This window comes from Sceloporus undulatus, chromosome 8, assembly GCF_019175285.1.
Source record: "Sceloporus undulatus isolate JIND9_A2432 ecotype Alabama chromosome 8, SceUnd_v1.1, whole genome shotgun sequence".
In the NCBI taxonomy this organism is placed as follows: Eukaryota; Metazoa; Chordata; class Lepidosauria; order Squamata; family Phrynosomatidae; genus Sceloporus; species Sceloporus undulatus.
Window position 1 is genome coordinate 19,845,664 of NC_056529.1, and position 12,396 is coordinate 19,858,059.

Genomic DNA, 12,396 nt, shown 5'->3' on the forward strand with positions numbered 1-12,396 from the left:
GTGCAGATGCAGCCTTTGCACACAAAACAGCCCTTCATGATGGCCAACAAAATGTCACGCTCCCTGCCATAGAAGCCTCCATGCTTCCTTGTTTTATGCTGCCTTCTTGATCCCTTTTGCTCAGCACTTTCCAATACCCATAATCTCATATTAAGCGTCTCCAAGATGATCCAGCTCCAGAAACCAGGCAAGTGGAGAACTCCGAGGACGGGGAATTTGGATTTTTTCCCCTTTCCTTTTTTGGCAGTCAAATTATACCGCAGTTAAATCTAAATCAGTGGAGATGGAAAAACCCACCACAGCTTTTCATTATCAACCAAATTTTGCTAGGGCAGATATTTGTATATAGCTTGTGAAAGGAAAAATTACTGCATCTGCGAGGAAGGCAAACTGGAGCTGGAGAGGAGATGCAAGCATCAGGAAAATCAATGTCAAAATCCACTAATGTCGCTTTTGATGGGCTAAGCAGCAAGCCGCAGGAGAGAAGAATGAGGAAGACAAAAAAGAAGGGGGTGAGGAGCAGGAGGAAAAAAGAACACACCACTAGATAGTGGAGAAAATGGGGCTGGGGGGGGGCAGAGAAAGAGATGGACGGGTGAGGCATCTTCCAATCTATAGTGTTTCACAAATTGATTTCCCCTTTGGGTGGAAAAGAACGGGAGGGAGGCCGTTCCCATTATCCAGATTGGGGACTGCGGTGATTAACGCTCTCTGCAGAAAGGACAGGCAATTTCCACCACAATAATACATTCTCTGCCTCTCTTTAAGCCTACCTTTCCTCTTTGGCTCAGAGTATTTTAGTGCCTGATTAGGCTGGCCTGAGTTCCTCCTTCTCCGAGCTGAGCTCTGCAGATGCTTTTCATGTTTACAGCCTTCTCTTTACAAATCCATACTGCTGACTACTGCCTCGGCGAAACCTGTATCAAACTAGCAACCCGAAGCATGCACAGAGTGCATTTCCTTCCCCTAAATGGAAACCTTAGAACAGCCACCCTGCGGAGCTGAGGTTAAGAGAAACGACCTGCAAGCCAGTGGTTGATGCTTCCTGGCAGGCTTGTGACCCGGCTTTCCGGAAACTAACTACCCTACCCCTTGCTTGGCATTCTTTTGTTTCCTCTTTTCCCCAATGGAATATTGGCAGCATCTGCCATCTATCTAGATGGCAGTCAACAGACCCCCAAAGGCGGCATTCAAATCCAAAGAAGCCTCCAGGTTTGTTCTGTGAACTGTGAACGCAGCTCCTCGCCCGCCTTGGGGAGCATGGATTTGCCCACCTGCACGGAAGCACCAAACAGTGCCACGTTGCCAGCCTTAATTGACTCACTCTCCTCGGCTCCAATTTAGATAATTGCCATGTACAACGAAACCTCTGTTTAAGGCAAGTGCGTTCTGAGCAGACGTGGTGGAATAACAAAGCAGCTACCGGGACCCGCTCTGGTGCCAAAACAGCCTCCAAAATCCTGTGCAGAAGATGGCTGGCCCATGATAGACCTATGATTCTATGACAGAGGTCGGGAGCCATCTGCTTCCATGCCGCCCTGGTGCATATAAGCCATAACATCAAATGAGGATGGAAGGGCCAAATGTGCAGCTGGTGGCATTGCAGAGGCAAGCCATAGTTCTTATAGAGCCAGTTTAAAATAATAATAAAACCTAACCTCTCTTATTTCTTCCCTCCCAGGAGAAACCAAACATCAGTAGCCAGAGCTTTAAGTGGGTCTAGCAATGACACTTCCACCTGACAACAACAGCAAGAGGCCAAAGCTGTCATGGGACCTTCTCACTCTCCATGGTAAACATCTCAGGTCACAGGTAACCTCCATGGGGCTTCAGATAGCTTTCAAGAAGACTAAGAGGGCAGTTAATCCTACTTACACTCAAGCAAGACTGAGCATGGCAGTTACTCCTGACCAGTTAACACCAGGGAGCAATGGTGCAAACCATGAGCATCTTCTGAAGGACATAGAATCATAGTTGGAGGATACAACAAGGGCCATCCAGTCCAACCCACTTCTGCCACGCAGGAAAACATAGTCCAAGCACCCCTGACAGATGGCCATCCAGCCTCTATTTAAAAACCTCCAAAGAAGACTCCTTCACAATCCAAGAGAGCATCTTCCAATGTTGAACAGCTCTTACTGTCAGGAAGTTCTTCCTCATATTGAGGTGGAATCTCTTTTCCTGTAGTTTGCATCCATTGCTCCAGGTCCTATTCTCTGAAGCTGCAGAAAGCAAGCTTGCTCCATCCTCACTATGACATTCCCTCAAATATTTAAACAGGGCTATCATATCACCTTCTGACCTTCTCTTCTCTGGTTAAACATACCCTAGGTTAAACATCTCTCCTCAAAGGGCTTGGTGGTTTCCAGACATGGCCTCATTCTCTAGCTTAACTGCATTTTGTGCAGTGAAAAAGGAAAAATCACATCTATCCTCTTAGCTTCCATGAGCACAGAGAGCGCATGAAGGAATCCATGGTAATGATTTTAAGTCTGCACCCCTCAGATGTAGATGGGAATCAGGGTTTTGGAAAGAGAGTGCAGCGTGGTGGAAATGCTCATAACTTTGCAGACAGGAAGTTTGGGGTGTCATTCCTCCGATAATTCATCTGTGCAGAACTAGCGTAGTGGTTTGAGTGTTAGACTATGGATGTTATCAGACAAGGGAAATTGGAAGTATAATCCAATGGCAATCTGAACGCAATCATGGAGTTTCACGTTATTGTGTGAGAGGTGATCACATGCAATTTTGGGCAATAGCAAGTTATTTTGGGGCAATGGGAACTCAGTTTGAACGCAATTCGAATTCACGTAAATTCGCTGAACTAGCGAATTCACGTGAATGCGTTCTGTTCCCACTTTCTTTTCATTCGAAATTAAGAGAAATTCCTCCCATGTGATAAACTCCACTGACTCTGGGGACCAGAGTTTGAATCCTGGCTCGGCCACGGAAACCCACTGGGTGACTGTCAGAGGATGGCAATGTCAAACCCCCTCTGAAGAAACTTGCCAAGAAAACCCCATGATAGATTCACCTTAGGGTTGGGATAAGTTGGAAATGACTTGAAGGCACATAACAACAACAACAAATGATTTTAAATCATCAGAAATATAAGTGGGAGCCAGTCCTTTGGGAAGAGAGCATTGCTTGGCAGCAAGATACGTAATTTTGGATATGGTTGGTTTGGGGTTTCACCCCTGTGACTTCCACTCAAAAAGGATCTCAAGTAGGAGAAGGCATGAAAGACGTCTGTGTGAGACCACAGAAGGACTGGGCTGGATGGAGAAAAGATCCTGCCCCATATACTTCCATAGTGGCTCCTCTGTATGTGTATGTGTGTGCGTTTGTGCATATGAACACTCATCTCAGTGGTGAGCAAGTCTTTGCAATCGGGGCTCAAGACAGGCGATCATTTCAGGGAAAAGGAAAGAAAGCCAAGAGCTTGGTACACTTCCCTGTTCTCATGCCTGCGCTAACAAAAAGGCTTCCAATGCTCTCCCCCAGCTTTGCAAATTTCCCTCCCCGCATTGGTAGAACCAGGCCTCCCTCCGTTGCTCCACTAATTCCTACCTCTGCCTCCTCCTGCTGGCTTCAAGGCGCCCGCCTTCAGCCAGGCTCCTGTTAAATAGCCCATTAAAGAGAAAAATATTCAGATGTGCATTTCACCATACTGGCACCCAGCAGCCGCTGACTTTGTTATTTAGCGGGGGAGCTTCGGATGGTGAAAGAACACATTTAGGAGCCTTAGGAAAAATAAAATTTCAATGAAGCATGGCGGCGGCAGCAGCAATGAGGCCCATTTGCGATGGAAAAGGACAGATTCTTGCCTGTGTTTCTCTCCCGCTCCAGACTTTCTCTCGGGGTACGGCAAATGATATGGCATTTGGATTACTCCGTCTGAATTGAATTTTTAAACTGCCCCCTCGAGACACAATGCTGAGGAAAGACATTAGCCCATCAAGCAGCAGGGGGAAGAGAACAAAATCCAACGGCTAAAAATAAAGCAAGCACTTTAGCGGGAAGGGGGACTAAGGTGTCGGGGGGCTCCATGAGGACACAAGAAGGATGCCCACACAAGCCGTTGCTTGGGCCATTGCTCGAGGCTTAGTGCCTAAAAAGCCCTTTGGCCAAATCCTGGTCTCCTCCACAAAATGGTCACTTCTTTGGTGATCCCTGAATGGGGACTGTAGGATCCTAACCCATTCTTTTCTTCCAGTAGGCTCAGTTGGATGTTGGCACAGCCCAGTTCGACTCCTTTACAGCTCCGGATGCAGAAAAATGTCCAAAGGATTGGGATGGGCAACAGGACACTGGCAGGGGACCTTTTTCTTCCCTGTGTCCACCTGACAGACCAAACTGTTGTGTTTGTGAATTTGTAAACTGGACTATTCCAGGTATACCTCCTGCTATTCCACCATCTCCAACTTAAAGGTATCCATTTCCCGCAACATACATTTGGCCTCTGGACCTTCTCTCTCATGAGATATTGGCATTATCCTTTTAGTTCCACCTTTTTTACTTCTTATTTGAAATAAAATCTCTATTCCATCCCCCAACTCCCGCTTCCCAACTGGAGATGCATCTGTGCTATAAAAGTTTTAATATTTTCCCTGTGTATTTTCTGACTTCTTTTAAAATGAGAGTGAGATGAAATAATTTTCATTTCCAAATGGTGAAAGTGAGGAAGGTTTGGAAAACAGCTCTGCATCAGGGCCCAATCCTTTGAGGTGCCATTGAACTCAGGGTCTGGAGGTCCCTCTTGCTGCCTCTCTGCCAAGGGTGTCCTTCCTTATGGCTTCCTCCTGGTCTCCCCACCCTCTCCTCCTTCCAAATCCTCCCTCGCTCTTACCTCTGGGTTCCTCGGCCTGTTTGGCAAGCTTGCGCAGGGCGGCAGCAAAGCTGGAGGAGGGCGCTGACTGGACTGACAAAGTGCTGTTGGCTGCCGGACTGCCACTGGGCACCAGGGAGCCATTGAGAGGAGAAGGGGTCAGGGGGCTGACGGTGGCGGTGGTCCGGGTCGCTGTTGAAAGCATTCCTAGAGAAGGTGACTTTGGCTCATGGCTCATGCCTGAAACAATGAAAAGAAGAATCCATGTCACTGGGAGAGAAGGAGTCAGTCACATCATCCCAGAGAGTCAAACTTGGCATTGAAGATACATGCAAGGGGCTCATGGCCCGGGGTGGCCAATGATAATTTGGGCTTTCTGTGGGGTTTTCGGACTATGTGTTCTATAAGCATTTAAGGAATAAACTCTTCTAGGACATGGCCACATAGCCCAAAAAACCCACATAAAATTATGGATGCTGGCCATAAAAGCCTTTGACTTCACATAGTTTGGGCTACCCAGACTCCCTGGCATACCTACCAGGAGGCCTTCAAACCCGCTACAAGGCGAAGGTATTGCAGTGGGGGAAAAGTGGCTTCACAAAAGTTGGGAGGGAAGACTTTATAACCCCAGTTAATTAAAGACAGAAGCCAGGTGTGCAGAGAATGCATGGATGGATGGGGTTGGGACATGGATGAATGAGCCAACAAAGTTATTTGCCCTGCCACCAGGTTCACATTCGTATGAGATCTCTTCTTTTTGTCTTGTTAAGAGAACTAAATATTTTATTTCTTGGAGTACCCATGTGGCCAGGAGGAGGAAAGGACTGTCTACATGAATGTACCTCCATACAACCTGAACTGAGAACATCTACATCTTGACAAAATGCAGGCTTGTGACTAACATCATCATAATTTTTTTTCTCCTGTATGATTTTTAACACTTTTGCCTGATGAAGAAGCCAATGGAGCTTCCAAAGCTTGCACCATATATTTTGTGTATTTTGGTTGGCCAATAAAGGTCCCCCCTCCAGCCCGCTTCAGAGTAGACCACAGGCCTCCTGGTGTCCCTTCAAAACCCGTATCATCTCTCAATTGGCGACCAAACCCATACTCCAGCCATAGAGGATGAAGTAAAAATCCCATTCAAGATATGCAAACCTTGGGGCCGGACTGAACCAACAAGCAAAATCTCAATGGATTTTCGACATGATGGAAGCTTACAATATCTTCCTTTTTTTTCCCTGGCAGAGAAAGCCTGTCTTTGGGCGGCGAGTTGGGCTTCGGCACAAACACAAAGCACTCCCCCTTCCCACCCTTTCCAGTCAGATTAGAGACAGAACCCAGGAAGAAAAAGCAATCTAAGTGGAAGCTTTCAAAAAGAGCTGCTTGCAGGATCTCAGCCCGAGGCAAGAAAGAGAGCGTCTTTCTGCCTTCCGGTGGGAGTCACAAGTTGCCAGGAACAATCTGCTTTGCACACACAGCCCTGAACCTTTTCAAAAGACTCATCTCCAAAGAAACAGGGGAGGAGGGAAGGAGGAGCGAACACACACACACAATCACACGCATACACGCCCTCCAAACAATAAATCATACGCCACCACAATGTAGGCATCTACAAGCATCAGCCACCTCTACAAGCATCAGCCACCAAAGTGCTGACACAGTCTGAGCCTGGGGGTAACATGTGGTTTTTCCATCTGTTTACAGAATGCAGAAGAAGAAAACTTGAACTGTACAGAGGCTGGCTTCAGGGTTTAACTCCTCCAGAGCACAAGGGGTTCGGGGCACGCGTCTGTCATCTCAGATAGCTTCACCATTTACCCCATTGAGAAACACGCCCAGACGCAAGGCCACCTACTGAGTTCACACCAAACCAGTTATGTGGGAAGCAGAACCCTGAAGCAGCAGGTGCCTCATGCTACGGGTTCCTTCATACAGTCTGTTAAGGCCGCTTGCTCCAAAATCATGGTCTGTTGCCATGGCTGTGCCATCGACAGACCCCAGTCATGTCATGATTTTAAATATAGGATCGTCCCATCCTTCCTGGAGTGCATCAGGGACGTAGCCAGGGGGGTGTCTTGGGGTCCGGACCCCCCCTTCTATTAGAAAAATGAATGGTGTGTGCTGCTGTGCTGCCGCGCCCAAGCCCCATTATAATGGTGGCACTTAGTCCAGACCCCCCCTTCCTAAAATCCTAGCTACATCCCTGAGTGCATCTAAATAATGCAACATCAAAATACACAAAACAGTGATACCTTTACTGGGCCAACCAAAATGCAAATGATACATGTTGCAACAGAGCTCTCAATGTTTTTGGTGGGTTTTTCGGGCTATGTGGCATGTTCTAGAAGAGTACCCTGGATTGGGAGGAGTGATTTCCATGTTAATCTGTGTATTGTTCTGTTGTTGAATGGCAAGGCTTCAGGGTGGGAAGATATGCAAAGAGGATTACTGTCAGGAATAAACTCTTCTACAACATGGCCACATAGCCCAAAAAACCCACAAAAAACTATGGATGCTGGGCATGAAAACCTTTGACTTCGCATAGCTCTCAGCCTTTGGTTTTCCAAGTGGTTTGGACTCCAAAGCTCAGGTTCCTTCATCATTGGCCAGGCTGGCTGGTGCTCCTGGGAGATGGTGTCCAATTTGGCATGACTTGCCATGAGCTCTTCTTCATCTTCTCTGAACCCATGGCCAGAACATCTCTGAGCAGGCTCACCTTCTACTCCCAGATTTCAATGTCTCTCTCAGTGTGTACATGCCTTCAAGTCCCCTTGTCAACTTATAGCGAGCCCATGAATTTCACAGGGTTTTCTTAAGCAAGGGTTACGCAGAGATGGTTTTGCTAGTTCTTCCTCTACATGGTATTCCTTGCTGGTCTCCCATCCTAGTCCTGACCAGGGTTGACCCTGCTGGGCTACCTTTATTGGCCAACCAAAACATACAAAATGCATGATGTACATTTGGTTGGCCAATAAAGCTATAGCTGTTTCGTGGATTTTGGATGCTATTGTACTTTGGTGTATGTCCAACATGGCTAGCCACGGATGGACTGACCCTGCTGGGCTTACAAAATCAAAGAGGATCTGGTGCCTTTAGGGAAATCTGCACTATGGTGTCAATACCTATATTGTGTTAATACGTGCCTTCAAGTCACCTGTTGACGTATGATGGCTCCATTAATTCCATAGGGTTTCTTAGGCTAGGAATCCTGGTCTTGACAGTTCCTTCCTCTGAAATGTAGCCAACAGCATCCGGTACTTGTTGGCAGTCTCCCATCCAATTTCAATGCCAAATCTATTCAAGTATGGCGCTCCCTAGAGGTCCTCTCCTTCTGTATCCCCCACAGACAGATTTTTGAGAAACCTAGGAGGTGCATGCTTGGGATCTCCTAGACAGTGTCTTTTCCATGATTGTACACCCTTCCCTTTCACCCTCCGCCTTGGTACTATTCTGCAAGCAGTCTTTTTATGTGCCCTCCATCCTGCTCACCCTCCCGATGTCAGCGCTGCCAGGCTCTTTGAAAGTGGCATTGCTGATGCTGGGTCATTTAAAATAGAATTTCAAATGAGCAGCTTCATTAGCTCTTCTAAAATTAGCATTGCTTGTGTTGCAGGGCGAGGGAAAGGTGTTTGTGTGGGGGGTCCCTTGGGAAGGACATGAAACAGAAGGGCGAATAGAGTAGGGAGATGGCATGCTTGGGGAGTCTCATTGCTTCTGAAATCATACAGGGCCTTGGGTCCTGAAGGAAAAGAGGCAAAAGAATTGTCTTTCTTCAGGAAGGTGCCACCCAGATGTTGTGGACTACAATGTGCAGAGGCCCTGATAAATATGATGGGTGGTTTGTTTTTTTTTCTAAGAGTGTAATCCAACACTTTTGGGCAGCATCTGCTTGAGAAAAGCACTGGTATGACAATGTGGGATCAATTCTCACTGTGAATTAGCACCCATGCGCTATACAGATGCACCAGACAAATGTTCACCTTGGGGTGAACTTCCTTCTTGATGCTTGTATGATAAAATAGCCTTGACGCCACCCTCACCCACAAGCAAAGCTGCAAAACTGCCACATCCTGAAAGGCATTGTCTTTCTTCTAGTGAATACATGCTAGATGTTACCTGTGAAAAGCTCTACCTGTGAACAGATCATCAAGTGGTGCATACATAGGCGGAGACTCTAGCTGTATAGCATAGGGACATCCCTTCAGTGTATTGTTTCCCCAGGATACAGCAAAACAAAAGGCAAAAATGCAGGTTACAAGAACCATATAGGTCCGCTGTTGCTGGTTTGTGCTGGTTATGACCTATAAAGCTCTGTATTACTCAGGTCCAGACTGTATCTCCTCACATAAGCCTGCCTGCCTGGGTCCTAAGAGCCTCAGGAGAGGGCCTTCTCTTAGTCCCACTACCATCATAGATGTGGCTGGTTGGGATGCAAGACAGGAGCTTTTTGGTGGCTGCCCCTAGAATCCCATGATAGGCACTGGACCAACTCCAGAGAGTGTCAGGAATGGGCATTTGCCTAGAGTTCAAGACCAGTAGGAGGTCACTGCCCTAACAGGGCTACCCAGCCCCAAAAATATTCCAAAAAAACAAACTTATTGATATTAAGAGGGCCCACTGAGGGTGCTATGCTCAAGCCTAAACCCTAAATATGATGGAGGAACATTAGGACCACTTGGAGCCATCAACCGAGGGTCTTTTAAGTCATTCATTATACAAAGCCAGCAGATCCTTACAAAAAGATAAGCCACTTCTAGGACCCACCGCTCGCTTCCAACTACTCATGGCTTTGGGCAGGCTATGACTGCAACGCACATGCCAGATAACGTTGGCTTTAGCCACAAAATTCCAAAATCCAAGAATTGCTGTTTTCATGTTTCTGGTTTTTCAAATCAAGTCTCTAGGCCTTAAGGCTGTTGAGATTGGTTTGGGAGTGCAAGGCTGGGGAAAGTCCCAAAAGCCAGAGAAGATGCCTGAGCAGGATTTCCTTTGTAAAGTCGAAGGCTTTCATGGCCAGCATCCATAGTTTTTTGTGGGGTTTTCGGGTGATGTGGCCATGTTCTAGAAGAGTTTATTCCTGATGTTTCGCTTGCATCTGTGGCTGGCATCTTCAGAGAATGGCATTCTCTGAAGATGCCAGTCACAGATGCTGGCAAAATGTCAAGCATAAACTCTTCTAGAACGTGGCCACACAGCCACGAAAACCCACAAAAAACTATAGTATTTCCTTTGTCTAGGGGGTAGAGAGTGGAGGCCGGGCACAGTTTTCCTCCCAACCCAATGCCAAGGAAGAGTGGAAGAAATTGTGCCAAATAAGCAAAATCCACGCAGAAGTGCTCTCCTTGCATCAAGAGAGGCGGGTCACCTGTTCCAATTTTTCTCAGATTCCCTGTGACCACAATTCATCTGATGCCTGTGCACAACAAAGCTTTGAGCTGCACATCCGCTTCTGTCAAAACCACCGGGCTGCTCTTTGCCAGGAGGCACAGGTGACAAACGGCGGGAGCTAAAGAGGGCACTGCAATGGGAGGCTGGAAGGAGCGAGGTGATGGAAGGCCAGGGTCTGCCAGGCAGAAACAGGCGCTGTGCCCCCGGGAAGGAGATGGAAGAGAGACCACCGGCTGAGCAGGCCTGCCGATGGGAATGAAAGAGGCAGCTTTGTGGCTCAGCCGCCGATTCCACTTTGCTGCCAGCCACAACCCTCCCATCCCTCTCCCCGCTGCAACCTCATCAAGCCCTGGCCTTGGCCTCGGCCCCTTCCCTTCTGCCCTCATTATACAAGCATTTATTAAGTTGGGCACTCTTGCCTATTGACTGGCTCTCGTCTGCATGATCAGCTCATGTAAATTAATTCCAATAACAGCTGGGAATGAAAGCTGCACATGGAGGAAGGGGAGGGAGAGCTGGGAGCGGAAAGCTGAGTTGGTGGGGGGGAGTTGGTTGGGTGCTTTTGCCCTGTTGCTGGACAAGGAAGGCAAGGAGCCATCCAAAACCACAATTGGATGTTTCTTTCGAAAGCCCTGTCGAGTCTGTTCTAGCCCTCCAGCAGGTGGGCTGAGCCATCTGGTTGGGTCAAAGGGGCGATGCCAAGGCAGGATCCTTCCTGCACCTGCAAACATCTCCCAAATTTCCACCTTTGGTGCCAAAGTGGCAGCCTTTAGATGTAAGCCCCCCTTCAGGCAAATGGAGGGCAGCATTCCACATTCGTTCTCACACATGGGACCAGGGTGACTAGATGCTATAACCTCAAAGGAGGACATGGCATCCCAAATATGTAGGACATTCAAGAAAAATGCAGAGATTACAAAATAATAGCTAAAAAAACACTCACATTAACATAAATCTATGCCTCTCTGTCATGTTCAAAATGGAAGGCATTTTGGAATTCTTCCTGGAGAGAAAGCGGAAATGTAGGACATGTCCTGGGAAAGGAGGACGTCTGGTCACCTCGTATGGGACCCATAGATGTTTCAGTTTGTTGCATGGCTCCTGCCTGTCAAATGAGCTTTGCCCGTTTGCTCCTGTCTCTATCTTTAAAATGGGTCCCCCCATCAACAACTCTATGGATATCTTGTTTTGATGCTGAAAGCAAGCTACTTCTCTGCCGTGAAATATGGCATCCTTCCCCCTCCCCATGCCCAATAAACGGCTCAAGAAGCATTACTTATCTGCGTTCTGCCTGCCTCCTGCGGATTCCGTAATTACCGCTGCCTTTCATCTCCAGCTCTTTGCAGACACCCAGTTCTGGGCCTGCTACTTTGGTGCTCTGTAATTACCAGTTAATAGCTCCGATGAATTTTCTGTGGGTCCCTGTTCAAGCGCCAGATCCAGCCCCCCTTTCCCCCTTGACAACCCTCTTTGGGATAATTATACCTTGGAAAGCAGAGCTCAGCAGGAAAAAAAACCCTCCCCAATTCAACGGCAGGCCTGAATCCCCTAATCACCCCTTCTCGGTAATTTTTCATTACTGGAGAAAGAAATGTTTGTGAACAAATACGGGACACCCCTGAGCGACGGGCACCGGGGGTCTCTCATATCCTTGCAAAGACACAGGTCTGCCATTTTCTCTGGGAAGATGCCTTTCTCTCCAGGGATGGGGAGCAGTTGCGGCAATCCCTTAGCTGCCCTCTTTGCATTGTCATGCATGTGCAGAGAGGCATACTGGCTCATGCAGAGAAGAACACATGATGCTCAGATTAACAGCATAGCCTGAGACCTCTCACAATATGCCCATTATCTTCCCTGCTTCTAACATTTCACCCAACCAGGATGCCTCCAAAAGAGCAGGGATGCCAAGGGACTGCGCCACAAGCTGGAGGCAGAACATGTCCCAAGAGTGGAACCCACAACATCTTTTCAGAGTCCATTTCCACTGCAAGCCTTAAAGCCAACCTGAAGGGGGGGATCAGAACACAGCATCCATTGGGGAGTTTCAATAAGATCAGAGAGAATCTTTTGCAAAATGCCCTCAACCATCAACAAAGCTACACTTCACAGAATCAACTGGTCAACCACCACCACAAAAGTCACACGGGTTTACAAACTGTTTTAAAATGCTTGGTGTA

The 12,396-nt window shown here is 47.6% G+C and overlaps 1 protein-coding gene across 5 annotated transcripts in view; it reads right to left on the reverse strand.

Moving 5' to 3' along the window:
• Positions 1-12,396, reverse strand: part of GSE1 (Gse1 coiled-coil protein) — a 347,503-nt gene that overhangs the window by 37,849 nt on the left and 297,258 nt on the right. For 4 of the 5 annotated variants that reach the window (XM_042480725.1, XM_042480724.1, XM_042480728.1 and 1 more), the window contains exon 3: positions 4,850-5,068. The exons of the other annotated variant lie outside the window; for it this stretch is intronic. In XM_042480725.1, the coding sequence (XP_042336659.1) occupies positions 4,850-5,068 (219 nt within the window). The remainder of the gene's footprint in view (positions 1-4,849; positions 5,069-12,396) is intronic. 5 annotated transcript variants of the gene reach the window in all.